The sequence below is a fragment of the Austrofundulus limnaeus genome, unplaced genomic scaffold (genome assembly GCF_001266775.1).
Source record: "Austrofundulus limnaeus strain Quisiro unplaced genomic scaffold, Austrofundulus_limnaeus-1.0 Scaffold12, whole genome shotgun sequence".
NCBI lineage: Eukaryota > Metazoa > Chordata > Actinopteri > Cyprinodontiformes > Rivulidae > Austrofundulus > Austrofundulus limnaeus.
The window spans coordinates 4,478,100-4,498,202 of record NW_013952414.1 but is presented as its reverse complement, the minus strand read 5'-3'; the positions used below and the strand labels follow the sequence as shown (position 1 = coordinate 4,498,202).

The following is a 20,103-nucleotide window of genomic DNA, read 5'->3' as shown; positions in this document are numbered from 1 at the left end:
ATATAATATATAGTTGAAATTATGCAAATTATAAGATGCTGAGCTTTATACTCAGACTTGTGAAATGTGATAAGAAGAAAAGTGAACATCTACAGCAGCTAGGAGCGTAATCACTGGGTACGCGTGATAAAAGAGGTTTGTAAATTACCGCAGATCTTCAGTAATTAACTCATCACTATCATTAAGCCATGATCATTGATATGAAACAAGGCAGTGTGATATAGAGAAGCTCATTCTAAATGCTTGGTTAAATCACATTTTCATAATTTATGTCTCATAATAAAGACTGATTGGGATCTTAGCATGAGAGACAACACAAGACAGAGGAATCTGGAAACTGCCTAGGAGATCAGGAAGCTGACTAACATAACTCAAATATTAATTGAGTCTCTGTTTTGACGAGCGGAGGGGAATTAATTCTCTTTATCTGCATGCGGCACATGTTTCTCCCAGGTGTGATCAATAGCATCTGCCATGTCTCTGAATGCGCCCCGCATTGTCAAACGTCAGGTAGATCTGATTGCCAGGATGCTCAAACATGCGGTGACATTCTGTCCGAGCAAGCCGGAGACAAAAACCCATGCGGCAGCAGAGGCGGTGAGTTCCATGCAACATCCATGGGACTGGGAGGCAACAAGTGAGTGAAAAAAAAATCTTTAAAGTTCTTGCATCGACTTCAAATGAGCAAGCAAATAAATGGCTTTGTTGGCTGTGATGTAGAAGGGTTATCAATTCACTTGGAAGTGCTTCTGCAATGGAAATCAATCTGTTTTAAAGGAGGATGTTGTCCAGTGATCACTTTTTTTAATTACTTGTGGAGACACATGAAGATAATTCTTCTGTGCATACTAAAATCCTGCAGACAGAGATGGCCAGCGTACATTTGTGTTAGCAAAATATCTCAGATTTCATGAAACTTAAAGATTAATCACTTTTCTCAATTAGTAAACCATTTGTACAAACAAACTGATGCATTTTTTGATGTCAACCCAGTTTAAGATGGTTTTTGCAGCTAATCAGCCTTAAAGCTGCGTCACACTACAAAATCTTAAAACAGTCGGTTGATTTTCAAAGACTAAGAGAGCCCACACGGGAGGATAAAAGATCATGGATATACCAGGTTTGGTCCTACAGTGTGTGGTGTACAGCCACACGGCAAGAGACAACGCAACACACACGAAAAGATATTTCATTCATGAACATTCAGATACCAGACGTGAAATCACACGAGACTTCCTGAAATCTCGCGAGAATTCAGATGTCAGAGGAAAAATCTCACGTGACCTCCAGAGAGACGTGAGTTCAGAGTAAATAAACATTTGAGATGAGGAGGAAACAATGTTGATCGTTTGTGGACTATTTTTACCACAGGAAAAACAATTCCATTGGACTTTTAATATCCAGCGCACTTTCTGTTTTTTTTTTTTTTTTGTCTTCTATATTTTGGAATCCCCTCCGTGTTTACGTCACCTTGCTTTCTGATTGGCTACACGTCCCATTCAGCTGGTTGCGAGCTCGTTTGTTCTCGGGTGAACACCACACATGCTGTGATATCGGATATCCCCGATTTGAGGTCGGAGCGGTCCCGATGTCCTTCCGAGCCGACTAGATCACTCTTAACTCACCATGACACGAATATCCACTAGGATTATCTTTACAGCCATCACGATAATCTGGACTTCCTTAAGATTGTCGAAAGGGCATAATCATCTTTCCCTGTGACGCAGGCCTTAGCCAACACAAAACAACTCCAACTCAGTCAAACTGTAGATATTGAACTAAGGTTTGGTTTGGTAGTAGCTGAGTCTCCCTTAAATACTCAGAGTGCTATCACATTTTACAGTAAGAGATTTTGCAGTTTCACATGGAATCGAACATTCCACTACAACTCTGAAGTCTGGCATGAAAGGCAGAACACTAGGCCTTTAGTTTTAGAGCATTTTTAGTGTTTCTTAAGGTCCTGCAGGATGCATTAAAACGGAGTACAGGTCATTTCTGAATGTCTGTCTCTTCAAATTAGACCATTTTAATTCCTTTATGCAACCTTAAAATGGTGTTGGTAGGTATTAAGTATTTTCCAGGCACATAGTTCAATTTTAAAGCACAATCAAGGACCTATATTATCTTCAGTGATGTGAAAATGCTGTAAATATCAAAAATTTAATTCTAAATGTCTTGAAATTGGCCTCTGTCTCTTTAAGAAGCTCCTACTGTTTCAGACACTCCAACTTCAGCACGTCAATGCAAATCACAACAATGCTTTAGGGGAGGGAGAGCTGGGCTGCAGACTGAGCTCCTGGGAGGAGCCTTGTGTAAATAGGCGGAGCTTTGCACCAGCATATGTTTAGGCAGCTCCACATGGCTACAGGAGATTCAAGGATTTCTCAAACATGCACGAATGAATCAAAGCAACACTCTGGGTATGTTTTTAATGAAGGAATGACATCATTATATGATATGATGCTCAAAATTTTTTATATGCATAATACACGCCCCTTTAAGACATGCATCCTTGTGTTTATGTGCAAAGCTTTTGGAACTCACTGACAGCAGAGTTATTACCTGGACATGTCAGAGTAAACAACAAAAGTACGCTTTGCCTACTGACTATTAAAGATAATTAAACAGCCATCCTTGGAAAATTCTTTCTTATGCTAAATTTTTAATTCTTTGTTTATCAAAATCTTGCTCAATAAAATGTCTGTTTTGTCAGAATTCCAATAATCAGAGTGAATTACCAGACAGCTGCATGATGAGTTTCTGTTTGTTTGTTCTGATTCGTTTAGCACAGATTGGACTCACTGTGGTCACTATAATGGGTTGTGTCAGTCACAGGATAACAGTCTGTGCAGATATATTGCTTTATAGTAACCTAATTAATACAACCGTTTGTGTTTTGCCTGGGACAGACAAGCACAGTTGACGAAATGTACACGAGACCTCCAGTCTAGCGTGCGAGTTAGCATGAATGCTATCCTATTTGATTCACTGACCATTGTGAGTGAATTACTGAACAGCATGTGTGACATCTGTGTGTGTATGAGGCACACAGGTGATAACAGTCCTGGGTTGGAGAACAAAATTAAAAAAAGGATTAATGCAACTAATTATCTTAGCTGTTTAGTAATTGGTGAGTTATATCATTTTTATGTGCTGAGAAATTGATTATGCTTTCTCAAAATGCTCATCAACCTGTTTTATGTTGCACGGCGCTCCAATCAACTGCAAGCTGTCTGATGCAGATGGTAAATCTATACAGAGTGACACGTCATTCCTTTTGATTGCTCGTCTCGGAGACATCGCCGTGTCCTTTGCCCCAGCATTGGACATCAATACACACCACCGCTGTGGGGGTAATTATCTTATGATAGCCTCTTGCTCTAAGAAAGGTTAACTGCTGTCTCTGGATGATTGGACAACACATGCATCTGTGAGGGATGGACAGTAGGAGGTGGTTTAAAAAAAAGGAGTCTCAAACACAAACAGGTGCACACAACAAACATCATAAACAGCAACACTGGCAAACATATCATCTCGCCCCCACAGACACCCACAAATATGCACACACCAGCGCTCAGCAGATGGATGGCAAGTTTGATAATGGTTGAAACAAAGAAGCAGACCAGCACAGTCTGTTCTCCTTTTCGACAGTTATGACTTAAAACTCCTCTGGCACCTGAATCACACTGAAGCCTGGGAGTGAACACGGAGTTGCACACGGAGACCTTGCACGCCACAGTGGGTCTTGCCATCATTAGATGGAGTGTACAACAACTGAGTGAATCTGTTTTTTTCCTTCTGCAGATAAGGAGACAGTTTTGTCTTCTACACAGTTGCTCCCTCAACACAGCTGAACTTTTGAAATAAAAGTTAAAATCTTTTGAGTTAAATTTCATAAAAGCCATGTCAAGTGATCACAGCTACTAGCTCCTGAGGTCAGAGATGTTCATCCATCCATCCATTCATCCATTCATCCATCCATCCATCCATCCATCCAATCCATCCGATCCTGATATCAGGGAAAATTCACGCTTGAAATGGTGATATTGATCCGATACTGATACTTTGTTCAAATACACCTAATGCGTCTGGTAATTCTAAAATAAAGTAGTGTATTTCAAGTCATACCTTCAAAAAATAAAAATAAAAATACAAGACATCAGTAACTTATGTATTCATATCATCCTTAGTTACAACATAGATGAGCTAATACAACAGAAAAACCAAACAGGACACAAACATACAAAAAAATGTGAAAATGGTGTTTCAAACAATACAAACATACAGTTATATAAACACATTAAAATAAACAATTGCTTAATTATCAAGAACTATTATATAAATGAAGACTTTCTTAATTCATTTAAACATGAAAAACTGAACATGAACATCTACAGACTGAGCACGTGCCTCTGCGCTTACACATTACCCAGGCGGAAGAAAAAGTAGTTCCCAACAACCGCATATGATTTAGGCAAGGTTTCAATTGTTTAGTTACTTTTCACTGTGTTAGTGTTATTGATATACATTTCCTGAAATGACTAAAGTATCAAAGTATTGATATTTCAATTTTAATAAAGATACTAGAGCCTAAAGTTCTGGTATTAGTGGTACTGACATTTCAGTATTGTTCCATGCATTACTACCAGAAGTATGTGTTTGAGGATTCCTAGCTACCACCACACCAAATTTGTCTCCATTGTCTGTAAAACACACAGAAATATACGCCTGTTGGTGTTTTTTAAGGTTTTCTAACACCTACTTCCTTTCAAAATAAGGGTCAAACCCAAGAACCTGTAGCAGGGCACATTGTGCTCTCTAACAAGCTGAGTTAACAATGTCTTCTATTTGCACAAAAGCTAGATTTATGGAAAAAAAATCTATATTTTCTGAAAATATCCTCTGGTTGTTGAGTGAAACTGCCTGGTTACATCCTACAACACAGACTTGAAGCACAGCCAGCAGTGACAGCTGAACTCGCGGCTTTTTACTTTTTAAGTTGTAGTAATTAACGCGGACACTAATCTGATGCCAGGCATCGTGTGACAACCTGTAATGAAACACGTTGTGTCTGTGACTTCCTCCCACTAATCAGAACTGAGACAAACCCATTAAAGCTCAGCCTTTTGTTCTCTAATGTCTTACTTGTGCGGCTGTCACTCCTTGTAAAACTTTGCAGTCAGTGTGCTTGTCAGTGCTCGTTTTAAACCCTTCAGGAACGTTTAAAGAGTTGGCTTCAAAGTGGGAAGAGAACATCTCGTACCAGTGGCAGCGCAGACTCAAAGACAGCTATTAGTGATAAGAAATTAGAAGGATGAAGAAGATCAAAAGGAAAATCCCTCTAATAGTGTACATTAGGGATAACCTCTGTGATTACCGCATCTGTGTGATTACGGGATCCCAGCGGGGTGGCGAAGGACCACCCAGAGACCCGGGTGAACTCAAAGAGATGGGAGGCCACCGCTGCATCTTCTCCAGGCGTTAACATTAAACCTCTAAAAAGCAGCTTCCCCCCCCCCCTCAGAGCCGACGAGCAACACCATAAACACATAAACAAACTTTAACAGCCTCGTCTGTTTTTGAACCTTGTTTGCTGTGTTGAGGTTTCATCCCGCCTGCTTCCTCTCCAACATGGAAACCTTGTCAAAGCACATAAACAACTCCTCAATTAGTAAACCGTTTGTACAAAAACATTCATGACACTAAATTCTCATGAGCTGCTTGTTGGCTGAAAATGTGCATCAATTCGCACAAAAAGAACAAGCAGTGATGATATAGGAGTAAGGTCGTTTTTATTATTGGTCTGTAAGATTTTAGTTTTCATAAGTTTGTGATTTTGATATCCAGACAAAATCAGTGGTTGAATTTTAAACTAGTTTAAAAACATTATTTAGGGCCAAATGTGGCCAGTGGGTGGGTGACTTCCATCCGGCTCACCAAAGACCCAATGTTTTTATTTAATAATATTTTTAAAACTTAATTTAACATGAAAATAGATTTTATATCAATTATAATAAAACAAATAATAAAATGAACAAGTTTAAAAGGTGAAAAATAATAATACTTGTCCTGCCCCTACACTGTTACGTAACTGTGACCTCTGAGTTGAATATCCCTGCATTAATGCCTAAGAAGCTGCTTTAAAACCAGCATTAACCATAAACTACAACTCCCATAATACATGGGAATTCCCTGTTGGAAAGTGGGAGAGTTCCAAATTCAAGACAGCAGCTACTTAACACAACTCAGTGAGCAAAACTCTCTTACATGCATTTTTAATAGTATTTTTTTGTTTCACATTTAGTTAGCCGTACATGTAGTACTTTTCAGTGTTTATAAGAGGACATGTTAAAACACTGTTTTTATGCACAAAATACCACATAGAGCTCAGTTAATGTTTGTTAGCAATGCTCAGGAACGGGACATTGACAATTCGTCAAAGTTAATTACAACTGGCCCTTTGAGGGTCAAAAAAATGAGCTTGACAACCCCTGATTTAGGGGCTCCTAAAATGCCTTCCCTTTGCAGACGCAAAGCTGAAGCACATAAAAACTTTTACAAGTTCACTAAAACCGGACCCGTGGGGTCCAAGAGTAACCAAACTTTGCGAACACACACATTTGTGCATGGGAGAGCTACAATTAGTTGTAAGCTGCTGATCGGCTTTATGCATTAAAAGCTCATTACCATGTCTGAGGCTTTGATCCACTGATAAAGTCTGGGAAGATGGGATCACGAACACAAGAGGAATTATTCAAGACTCATTTAACTTTTCCAGGACATGTGGAGAGAGGAAAAGTTTTAGACAACAAGAGAGTTAGGGATTGTTTAAGGTGAGGAAAACAACGAGCAGGCTGTGGAGCCGCAGAGAGCCTGTTAGATAACAGACGCATCCAAACGCTGACGAAGCCCATCTGCCTGTCTTGTACTCACCATCGGTGGAGCAGCCCGTGGAGCCGTCGCTGGAGCAGTAGCGCATCTCGATCCTCTGCCTCCCCACTTCCAGCAGGCTGGGGTCGGGGATTCGAGCTTTGCAGGTGTAGCGGAAGCGCTGCTCGTAGTGGCCACCGTTGTCAGAGATGTTGACGGGTGTCCAGGGAGTCCACGGCGTGGTCTTCTTGAGGTCAGGGCACGGCAGGGTGTTGCACGGCTGATACTCCTGCAGACACAAAAGGACGGACGTGTTTGACTACTTTTAACCTGCAGAGCAGGCTCACAGGCAGGTGAGGCATCTGGAGGAGGAGCAGAATTAGCATGGCAGAGATTTCTGGTGTATTTCTCAGATATAATGAACTGCACAGCGGTGACTCATGAAATTAAACAGCTCATTTTATGTGTCAAAGGACTTTTCAAAGCCTTCACTGTCTTTCACTTTTAAAAGCCTCTTAATTCTAGTTCAGTCAGACAAATCACATTTAAAATGCTTATAAATCCTTACTGTGGAACGTAAGTAAGGTTTGGTATCCAGGCTTTAATCCTATCACTGTTGAACACATTTCTCTCAACATGTTCAGAAGTGATGAGAACAACTCTGTACAGCCTACAGGTAAGTGGTGGTGGGCTGGGGAAGAGGCCGAAGCAACTCAGACGTACTAAAATGCTATTTTATGGGTCAAACTCTGTTATCCTTTGTATTTTTGCACAGATTCAACTAAAGAAATGGGAACAAATTGTGTTTCTGTGACGGGTTGGAAGCAACACAGCGAAGATCAATAGAAAATGGGTTCTTTGCTAAAGTTGTCTGCTTTGTGTCGACAGGTTCCTCACTAAAGAGCATTTTTAGGCTTAGAAAACTGAAAAGGTGTCACTGAAATGTTCCATCTTTGTTTTTCAGACCATCTTGTTCTACAAATTTTGTGTTAATTCAGCAGTTCATGTAGCAAAACGTTTAGCTCCTTCAGAACATTACTTCTATATTTTGGTATTTCAGCATTTTATACTTTGAGATGTTTCCATTTCAACTATCATTTTGTCTTATTCATCATCTATTTTGTCTCATTGAAAATGAATGGAATTGTCTTCAACATTCTTAAAATTCTTCAAAATAGTTCTGCTCTGCTTCTTCTTCTTCTTTATATATATATATATGTGTGTGTGTGTGTATTGTATACACACACACACTTTTTGGTGCTAATTTTAGCTTTGTTTAGCTTTTTTGCTAGTTAATTTTTTTGTGCTTCTATCAGCTTTGTGACTAATCAGTGTTTTTTTCTTTCTAAGAAAAAAAGAAAAGAAGAAGAGAAGAAGAAAAAAAGAAGACTAATCAGTGGTTTAAATCACATTCATACACTGATGGGACACACATCAGAGGCAGTGGGGGTTCAGTGCCTTGCCCAGGGACACTTCAACATGTGACAACAGGGAATCAAACCACCAACTTTCAAATTAAAAGGAACGACTCCCCAAACCACTATCCCACAGCCCCCCCAAGCTCCTTATAGCTATTTTCAGCTAAATCCACCATTTTTATGATAATTTCAGCTACTTATTGCTTAATTCAGCAAACATGCTCTTTCTGCTTTTTTGTGCTAGAGTCAGTTTTTTTCAAATAATTTCTTAACTATTTCTCTGGTAATTTGGGCTTTTTTCAACTATTTTACAACTAATTGCAAAATCTTTGTAGTTCTTTTCTACTTTTAATCTGCAAAATCTTTCAGCAATAAGCATTCAAGCTGCATTTCCACAGAAAATGCAAATTCTCTAGTTGTCTTTGCCTTAGATAATCACAGGTACAGTTCCAATTAGACAACTTCCTGAACATGTTCAGAGACAAACAAGTGAAGAAGAAAACACCCTTGATCAGTTTTTGTACCAAAAACTAATGACATAAAGTAAAATAAAAAAAGACCCATACGAAAACCAAAAGGAAAACAGCCTTAATGGTCATTTTTCCTCCAGTCTGCATCAGGCTTTTAAAGCAGGGCTGTAAAAATGAATAAAAGAGCTCTGCAGCTCTAATGATATGATGCATTAGACTTAGTCAAAAGTGCCAAAGGTAAATATACATATCCTCCATCTCCTTTAACAAATACTCAGCTTTTTATGCGGTGGTATACTGATTATATGATTGAAAAAGATATTAGGCGCATAAATGGCAGTCCAGCCTTCCTTTTTATTCCCTGATAAAAAAAATAAGGAGTTTGAGAAGGTGACACATCGGAAGTAAATGACACCCTTGAAAAGAAGGTGATATGGCTGCCATTTTCTTCTCTACTTGTTTATTTATGCTGAATAGGGCTTGAGTGACTGCCAGACCTTGATAAAATAAGATAAAAGTTCCTTTCTACACATTTGTCAGCCTGTCACACGGGGAAGTCTGACGGGTCAGCTGAGAAAAAGGAACTCTATACTTTAAACATTATGCAGGCCTATTTTTCACCATCCTCTTTTTTTATATCACCTCTCATGATCTTGCTATGCATCCATCCATCTATCTTTACATTTCTTTGCGCCCATTTTTCATATGCTGTTCATAACTTGCACCGTGTCGGATCTTTCCCGGTGCGTTTTCCCGTCTGTATCTCAGTTTCATCTCTCTGCCTCCACCCATTCTCAACGTCCCACCTCCCTACCCCTCCAGAGTATCAAGGTTAAAAACACAGGGAGGATTTAGATTCTGTTAAGGCCCCCGTGATGAATGGGGGGTGTCACCTCCATCACACTTCCTGCCTCTCTCCATCTCCTACAATAATCATCCCCAGACATTAATATTTAACATTGTCACACATCGCAGACTGGCCCGCAATCTGCCATTATCAGCCAATAATGAAAATAAATAAATAAATAAATAAATACATAAATAAATAAATAAAATCCACCTCGGTGCTTCACCATAGCCAGCAGAGACAGGAAAACAACACACGGCGTGAACTGGGAAGGGAATAAAAAAATAGGCCAAACGGTCTGTGGGTGTTTGTTGTGTGAGGTGTTGATGGTGGCCAAACACGGTAAATATTTAATGAGGCTTGTCTGGTGAGCATTTTTCCCTTTGCTCTCCGAGGATTAGTGTTCATGCGTAGGGATGAGGAGATAATTACTGGGTTTAAAGCTAAACCTCATTCAAGGTCTGTGCTGATGTATATACAGCTTACAAGGTGATAAATTTATACCGTGTAATAAAAACATCCTATTTACTGAACAGACTTCAAACGATGCCATCTTTTGGATGTTCGGGCATAATTTTTCATGTCTTTACTATAGACCCAGACTATTCAGAATAAATGGTCCTCTATAAAGACACCGTAAACACTGTGCATCACCATTTCTTGAAATAAATTTGCAAGGACGCAAGTTGTTAAAAGGAGGGATTTTCAGGCTACAAAATACTAATTAAATTAAACAATTTGAGGTTAAAAGACGGGTTGAAGCACAGAAACTGTCCAGCCTGTAACGAGGAGTCTATTTAATGTTTTATTCAAGTAGTTTAAAGAAATAGTGACCAATAAGTAACATGAATTGTTGTTTTCAACTATTTTGTTCTTCAGTGATCAGTAAGCATCTTTGGTACACAGTCTCACATCCCGTCTGTGAAAGGAACAGTTGTAAATGTCACATTTGGGGAGAGTTTTGAAAACTTTTAAACAATTGTAACTTTTTCTGAAGCTAGTTTTCAGTCTAGTTTTGGATCATCAACTGATACATCAAATTCAGTCACAATCACGTATTTTGTTTTTTCCACAAAACCTCAATAGATTAGACACATTAGAGTAACACTTTTTTTAAAGAAACGTTTAAATTTTTTTTATGACAATCACTATCTTACCTGTTGCAGATAGCTCTTTGAACCACCAGTCTTGTCACGTTATGTTTTAGATAACTTATTTTAACTTATAAAAACTTTATTTTGATTAAAATGCTCATTTGGTTATATATTCAATTTATTAGTTAGAATTACAGTACGGATACGTCCAAAATAGCTTTAAGTAGTTTTTTTATTCCATGTTCAGTGTAGACATCTTTAATGTTAGACAAAATTTTCACAAGTTGGCACAAGTTGTCTAAAACAGGGCCTTTATTTTGAAATCTGCTCTAATTCTAACCAAACTGACAAACTAAACACTTTTACAAGCAACGCTAAAAACAAAAATAACAACTCAAATTTAAAATATTTTCATAGCGATTTGTTTGAACACTATTATTAGAAAAAACCCCAGAATCAATTCAGTCTAGTTTACTCAAACTTGCAACATAAAACTGAAAAACAATTTCCAATGTGAAAAAAAAAAAACAATTTCCCTATCAACATGTAAAAACAAAAGTAAACTGCCTGAAGCAGACCCTAGGTACAGATTTAAAAGATGTCTATGAAGTCTGGCTTGCCTCTGTTTTATTTTTACTCAGGAGATGTAAATAAGGTAGCAGATGTGTTATTAAATCAATTTACGGCAGACTAAAGGCACGTACCGGGGATTGTTGATTTAAAAAAATGCAACAAACCAAAGTCAGTTAGGCAAAAACAGAACCACAAATGATTTTTACTAAAGGGGATTAAAAATCTGCTAAGTTTGATCCACATTCTGAGTTCCTGTTTAATAATAATAATAATAATAAAAAAAAGTGAAACAGGAAGGGGTCCTCCGTCCAAAACAGATATATAACTGATATAATTATGGGAATAACTTTGCTTCTGGAGTTCTATTAAGAAAAACAAGCTTCATATTACAAACTGTTTTTCTTGTCAGACTAACATTTGGTTAAATAAAGTGCAGCACATAGATTTAATGGCCTCAGTCTGGTGCATCAAGTCTTCTCCACAGTGAGGTTCTATGATAAGAAAACAGTTAAAAAGCCCTGCTGTTGACAATATTAAAGCCAGACCTAAATGGTGAGGGATAATGCACAGTTTACTGTCCACTACTGCAGTAAAATGAGCTGTTATAGTGGCTATATATAAACACACAATAGCTGAACAATAAACACCAGAAACAACTCCTCCTAGTTTTAAGGTTTTAAATAGTGCATTAAAAAAGTAGCAGAAGCCGAGAAAACAAACAACATGCATAAAGAGCCTGACTAAATCAACAACTCATACATTAACTGTCCCATAAACGAACCAAAACATTTTAAATAAGCTTTGATGCTTTATTTAAACATTTAACAGAACCATGTAAAAAATTTACAGCAACAAACGACGTAAAATTAGGTGACAAAATTACAGAAAAAAAATCATTTCAGTGACTTTTTTACAAACCCAGCCTCATTTTAATGTCAGAGTAACTGGGTGAAAATGAAAACGTGCTGGGAAGCAGTCAGACTGAAACACGAGGAACACAAAGTCGGGTTTAATTAGTCAGCTGATTCTGAGCCGTACCCCTCCGGGGTGAGCAGCAGCGGTGTGCGGTATACGAGCGAACGGCAGAGATTTTACGCTGGGAAACACCTTTAACAAGCAGCTGCTCGGAGACGGCCGGCACAGTAATGGGTTTGTGAATGGAGCTCAGGAGAGCTCTGGAAAGCATCTTCACACAAACAAGCTGCCTGGACGGTCAGCATGCAGGCAGAGGCTGGGGGAGGCTGCCTGTGTTTATGCAAGACCGTCAACCTGACTAGCGAGTAAAACTTTTGACTTCAGGCTGGCAGCCTGCAATGGTTTGTGTGTTTGACGTTTATTTGTTTATGCACGGTTTGGTTCTGGATTTGGGTGGCTCCTATCTCTTTCTCTTTCACCCCCCCCCCTTCAGGCTTCTGTTTTCAAGGTGTTGTAAACTGAAGGGCTGCGACTTGAGAGGAACAAAAAGAAAAGGTCTGTGGAAATATCAGCCTCTCTACATTTGTTACAGAGTGTGCAACGGAAAGAGAGAGATAAAAAACATTGCATCTATTTTCTTTTCCATGTATGATTGTAGGCACAGAAAGAACTCACTAGTTGTAGAATAAGAAGCTGTGGCTCTGCAGTCTTCTACAATCATTACACTAATTATACTTCTTATTGAATGGAGGCGCTGAGGTGTGTGAGAAAGAGAGAAAAGCTCCTACGTTTGTTAAAATAAAGTTTACAATGAGTTTACAAACTATTAGCCTGATGCTTGTGTGCAAGTTTCCAACAGAGTGCTCCAGCATCTTTACCCATTGTGGTGAAGACAGAAACCCGATGTCCTCCAAGTCTCATAAGCCTTTCTACGCAACAATTCTGATACGTCTGCAAAGACAGATCACTGATTGCTCATAAATCACCAATTGAGCCAGCTACGTTTCTCTCATTGTCAAACCACAAGAGGCATGAAGTGTACCGCTGGAGTTGTTGTGGAGCATCATTGCGCACACACAAACAATTTCAGCTCTGTGACTACCTTGCTTAGTGGCTCAGAGCAGTGGCAGATCTAGGATTTTTCAGTGTAAGGGGCCATAGAATTCATTGAGGGGCCAAGTACAGTAGTTGTTAAACATCCTTGCACACAAATCCCCAGTTATTGTAAGGTTTATACAGTCCCACGTGTTCAAACACTAAAACGTGCACAGTAAATCCTCCTTATCGATTTTACATGATTATATACTGTACATAAATAAAATACTCTCAAACACACAACATGTGAGAAAATCTAGCCATCGTCAGTAAAAAGCTTTTTTTCTGCAGGATTGTTCAAACTGAAAAAGACTTCTGTAAACTTGCTTCATGCCGGACTTTTCTATTTGACTCACTGGTGCCACTAGTGGTTGGAAGTGGAGCTGCAGCCACCATCATTGTTCTCGGGTAAGGACAGATGAGTGAAAGGACAGGGGCACTTCAGGGGCCAATCAGATTTCAGATGGGGCCAATGCCCCTGTGGCCCTGCTCCTAGAACCGCCCCTGGTTCAGAGGCATAAAAGCAGATGGTTGACTTCAACCTCTCATTCCTCTTTGGTTTTTTTATTCACCTTTATTTAACCAGGTAAACAGCTTTTTAATAAATGATGTACCGTATTTATTCATGTATAATACAACCCCCCCTTTTTGAGCTTAAAAAGCATAAAAATTTAATCCTCTACCTCCAATTTCATACAGACTTCAAGATTTTTCAGCCTTTGCTATTTTGACAACAAATATATATCAGCTGTAGCAGCATCATATGAATTCTGGCATTTTACATATAGTCCACCAGGAGGCGCCAACACAAAAGTCAGAGACTTCACCTGAGATTTGGGGCATCTTGTGGGGGAAAAGCAGATTACTTCCTACTCGCGAGTGCCCCCTCTGGTGGGGAAACATTTTTTCAGGGATACAAACTTTTTCAGAACACCGGTAAACAGCAGCCATTACAGACGAACATGTTAGTTGTTGTTCGAGGAGCGGCTCAGTCACACGCTAATGTCATTAGTTTGTTATCATTACTAAGGTGCAGAATACTCCCCCCCCTTTTTATCACTTCATGTCGCCTGCTTGGATCTGTTATTATCTCGCTCTGAAGCACAGAGGAGTGTAACAGGTAAGCTTGTTTCAACTGCTTTTTACGACGCGGTCTCATTTCTGGACTCAATAATTTTGTGAATGAAGCCGGTATTTCAGTTAAAATACACAAGTAAAAATATTTATCTGAGTATAGTACTACCCCCCAATTTTATGGATGATTTTATGGATTTAATTTTACGTATTATACTTGATTAAATACGGTAGTTATAGCTCAAGAAATCCAAGCCAACCCTGTCTCTTAGTTGTGCTGCTAAAGACTCAGACTGCTGACTCCAAATGCGCTTTACTCTATACTCTCCACTCTGCATTTTAGCTGTTTTTCTTCCCATAGAAACCACACTTGGACCGATCCTTCTGTATTTGTCTGTCCCTTTCCATGTCCTCTCAGTCTCCAGCCAGCTGCTTCTGCTGGAGGTTTCATCCTATTAAAGGGAATTTGTTTCTTTCCTCCGTCGCCAACATGCTGCTCAGGATGGGGAACTGCAACAAAGTGAAGATTTGATGCAGTTTGCTGGCTTCCTTAGACAAATCACTTGTACTAATTTGCATTTCATGGTGCATTTTGTACCACTGTATTACATTACACTTGCAAGGAATTGACTGCAATTGGATTTGAATGTGGGTGACTTTAGTTGGATAAATTGAACTGAATGATAATATCTTGACTGTTCAGATGATGTATTTTTAGGTTATAAGCTAAAAAGATGTAACTGGAGAGAAAAAAACAAAATAACAAATCTGCAACTTCTCCATATTTTTTAAAAAATAAACATGAAGCAATCAAACATAAATACTGCTTGTATTCATCTCTTTATATAATTGTGGATAGTAAAAGGACTCTGTGGCTCACTAGCTTTAGAGGGGAAAAAACAAGCAGTCAAGCCTTTCAGGTTTCTACCATCATTATAGTAATTATACTTCTTATTGGACGGGGAGAGAGAAATGCTTCTGTGTTTGTTAGAATAAAGAGGCCTTTCCGTTTACAAGCCAGTGTCCCAGTGTTTGTGTGTTTGGTCCAGATGTGATACGTGAGAGTAAGCGATCCTGCGCTGTGCCAACATCTTTATCTGTTGCGGTGGAGTCCACCCAGACAGAAGCCTAATGCTCTTCAAGTCTCAGTGACACATCAGTTCAATTAGCAGCGCCGACCAAAAAGCACTCTGTCAAATGCCGACTTCTCCCTCTCTCGCTGCCTCTCTCTCCACCAGTCTGGCTCCATAATGAAGCCCGCTGTCGCCCAGGAGCAAGCCACACACCGCTGCACACACAATGACTAACGCAGAACAATATAAAAATACACGCGCAGACCCACACATCGGGCCGCCTGCACAAACAGCGGGTACTTAGCTTTCATTTCACAGCCTGGCTGCTTGACTGAACTCCTTACAGGTAAATAGATCAGCTCTCGATTTCATTAAGGAGCTCTGTGCATCATCAGTTCAGTACGACTCAAATTTTACTTATTAAACTCCATGCGGTGAAATCAGGACAGAAGAATTGATTTTTTTAATCCTTTGGAATATAAGAGAATTTAATGTACTTTAATGTAAACAGCAGGATGATAATGAGGTTTATACAGTGTTGAAAATAAAAATCACTAAACTAAGAAGCAAGTTTTTCTAAAACTGGTATTTTTTTCAAATCTAAACTTGCTTTTAAAAGTTTGTGAACTTTTCTATAATTTTCACAATTGAAAAAAAAATCCAATTAAACAAATTGGACAAAATTACTATAATTTATTATAGAGAAAAAAACATACAAATATTTAACCTGTGTGAATAGAAGTGCACGAACCAACTGGCAGAGGTAAAAGGGTGATCATGATTTTGACCATGCATGTGTTCATGTCCTTGTACTGTTAGCAAAATACTGCATCTCCGGAATCACAGAACTGATTTTAATGAAACTCTCATAAAGTAATTATTGAGTGCACAACTGTGACTAACTTTTGGAGTTAACTCGGTTCAAGATGGCTGCCACTGTACAGCAGTCATAGGAAACTAAACAATGGTTTTAACTCAGTCAGTGGTAGTAGGTGAACAACCCCAGTCAGAACATTCTGATCTGAATTTATGATTTAAATGAGATGCCGATGGATAATCCAAACGGGTGCATGTAAACAGTTATTTTGATCATGTTATTCTGGTTGTGGAAAACTGACCTAACTGCACATGTGCGCCCTGTGTCAACCTGACGTTTTCCCACCTGGTTAGATGCTAATATATCAGGGAAGCAAAATTTGTTGGTTAGCAAGTCAACATTTCTATCATCTTAAAACTATTGAACGCCATGATGGTCAAAAGTGTAAAACCATGGACCTATTTGTTTATGTTCATCGCAGAGGTGGAATCTCTTCTTCCGTGGTTTTTCACGAAAACTTACAACTCTATATAACTCTGCACATCAGTACTTTGGTGCATGCTTGTCATGATCAAATTACCTAATTTGTGTCCTTATACACAATTATTCAATCCGAATGCATTCCAATTTGATCCAATAATTTTGCTCATGTAAACATAGCTTATCGTCCTGATCACCGGGCTTTAGCACAAAACAGTGCCCAGCATCTTTAACAAAGTTAACCCTGCTTGCATGTCTGAAACCACTTGACAGTTTTCAATGAAACTCACAGAAAGTAATTATTGGATGTCCATCTACAACTTAATAAGTTTTGGAGTCAATCTAATTTAACATAATTGCCACAGTCTATTGACCTAAAAGAAACAGCTTTACCTCAATCAATTTTGCAGCTACTGAGCTAAAATTTGGTTTTGTAGCAGTTGAGATTTGTTCCCAACATATACACACTCGAAGTGTTAACAGATCATGCGAGACAAGGTGTATAATGTTAATTAAGGTTTGTACCAAAGTGGTTACAACGCTCTCATTTCTCATCCAAACGTGATCGTGCTCTAAAACTCTGGCATGAAAAGCAGCGGGTGATATGCATGCCTTCAAAGAATGCTAGTGCTTTAATTTAATTTTACCTTTCAGTACATTTTAATACACTCTGGGGTGTCGAGTGGCTTTACCAACTAATCTGCCGGCTTTAATCCCTTCCATAACATTTCTGTTGGCTTCCAGTCAAGAGTTGGTCATTCTGAAATGTTCACTTCATTCTTTATTATTTGGCAGAACTCGTTGACTTTGGGTCATTGCTTTGCTTTATGGTCCTCTGTCTGTTAGGATTCAGTTCACAAACAGATGTCTGTTACAGACATTTTACTTCAGATTTCACTGTTAAATGGCAGAATTCATTACTCAGTCAGTAATGGCCGGCCATTAAACTGAAAGAATTCAGGCCCAAATCGTCAAAGTTTCTGTTTTCCAAATGGGACAAAGTTTTTTGTGCTCAAATGTTTTTCCCTTTCCACAAACAACACTTGTGATTTCTGCTAAAAAGCTCAATATTGTTTTTATTGATCCACTTACATTTTTTGTCTGTTTTATCTGCCTGATCCTGAGCAAACTGTAGATGGGAAGCCATTATCTTTTTGGAGAGCTGTGTTCTTTTTTATGATGAAGCCATAATTATCTCTGTTTGCAAGTGTTAGAAAGCGTTTAGATGTTTGGCAACCACAAAGGCTATTAGACACCTTGTTTTTAACATAATTGATCTTTACTGCAAAGAAAATACATGGTCTGTAGTTTTCACCATTTGCACCGATTTAAAAAGGTCTTTTGCCCTAATGACCTAGAGTTTTTTATGCTATCACATTAAATTTTTACAAAAAATGTTATGAAAATGAAACCGACAGAAAACTGCCCTTTAAATAAATTCACAAAAAAGTGATCATTACATTAATTGAAATCCTTGAACTCACTTTCAAATGAACTAGTAAACAGTTTCAAACACAATATCACTTTCAGATGTGTCATGCTGGATACAAATATTCCAGTATATTTAGTTGAATTTCATCTGAGTTTTACCTACTTTAAAGGCTTTTGATGAAATGTATCGTGCTGAATGATTACATTTACACAGAAACGTAACTAAAGGAAATGCAACATGCAGATTTGAAAATAAATGTATATAATTCTATACCACAATCAAGTAACTGTGTTATCTTCAGTTGTGAAAAGGCTGTATAGATCAAAAATAAATTTGAACTTAGCATCACAGCTGGACCTAAATGCCTTGAAATTTACCTGAGTCTCTTTAAGTACCTCCTACTATTTCACACATTCCCACTTCAGCATGTTTTCACAACAGTGCTTCATATCGTTTAAACCAGAACGTAGAACCATTATATTACTTTGTAAAAAAAAAGAAGCAACATTTTTTAATATTGGTTTTTGGAAAATAGCAACTCAGGATACATTTGAACCTTACACAAATGATCCCACGTTGGACACATTATGTATGTTTTCAGAAGAACCGGAGCGAGTACAGAGGCTCTTGCAAGACATTTCAGCTTGGTATAACTCTCAGTCTTCATCTCATACTTACATACGTCAATATAAAGCTACTTTTTACTTTTTACAGCAGACTGAGTTCCAGGGAGGAGCTTTGTGCAAAGAGGCGGAGCTTTGTACCAGCAAGTGTTTAGGCTGCTGCACTTGGCTAAAGGAGATTCAAGGATTTCTCAAACATGCAAGAAGGATTCAAAGCAACACTCTGGGTAAGTTTTTAATGAGGGAATAACTTTATAACATGATATAAAGCTCAACATTTTTGCATAATACCCTTTTTAAGACTGAAATTTAAAAAAAGAAGCAAATATTTTGTAATTTTGGCCTAAGAACAAGCTTGCATAAAGAAATGAAAATTTCAGGTTTTCTAAGTAGATTAATGTGTCTGGATCATAATTTAAGAGGCAGCTGTAATGTTTTTTTTACATTTCTAAAGAGAAAAAAAAGTGCCATCAGTATGTGTAATTACATGATGTCTGTTATTAAAAGTTCTTAATTATCAGGTCATTGACGCCAAAATTAATACCTTATTAACGCAGTTAAAATTATTTTTAGACATTTTTCTTTCAAGCTTGTGAAAAATATGTATTTTTTTCAGAATAATTTAGCAAATTCATCTTCACACTTTCAGTAGTTTTAAAGATCACCTTTTCAACTTGGTGTCTGAACTGTATAAACGGCTCATTGTGACTCATTTTATAAATTACTTTTATACATTACTCTTCTCATGGTCACACAACTAATGAAAATCTTCTCAATGCTTCATCATTATGTCAGAATAAAAGAAGTGTTTAACATCTTTAATCAAGGTTGCTTGTATTCTTTAGTAACAGGTTATTTTTTGTCATCACACAGGAGAAAAGTAGAGGGAATGTTTGCTGTGATGTTACAGGTAGATCACTCAGCTTCTGGAAGCATTATTGGGTCGTGAGAGTTTAAATTGTTTAGGACAAATCACATTTTTTTTCTGTTCCACTGGGGATTTAGACTCGTATGCACAAGAAAGCAACAGAGCATTCTAATAAAGTTATCACTAAGTGGTAATGTGAAACATCAAACTCATGACTTATAAGGTACAAGCAAATGAACAAACGCATATGGCAGTGACGCTGTTTAAACCTTTGTGAAAACACAGGTGGACATTAAGCAGATGTGATGTAAATAAAACAGTTGGGGTGTTTTGTTTCTCTAAGCATACGGTAACATTAGAAATTCAATGCGGCACAGCTGGATTGTGATTTCTGTCACCTCTGTTCGAATCGAACCCCTGAAAGCTTCACTTCAGTTATTCAGTCTTTGTGATG

The 20,103-nt window shown here is 38.2% G+C and overlaps 1 protein-coding gene across 2 annotated transcripts in view; it reads right to left on the bottom strand.

Annotated features, from left to right (window-relative positions):
* sema5a (sema domain, seven thrombospondin repeats (type 1 and type 1-like), transmembrane domain (TM) and short cytoplasmic domain, (semaphorin) 5A) overlaps positions 1-20,103 on the bottom strand; it is a 178,351-nt gene that overhangs the window by 29,522 nt on the left and 128,726 nt on the right. For both annotated transcript variants that reach the window (XR_001309788.1, XM_014002365.1), the window contains one exon: positions 6,934-7,159. Coding sequence is in view for 1 of the 2 variants with exons in the window: in XM_014002365.1 (XP_013857819.1) it covers positions 6,934-7,159 (226 nt within the window). In the remaining variant the exon portion in view is untranslated. The remainder of the gene's footprint in view (positions 1-6,933; positions 7,160-20,103) is intronic.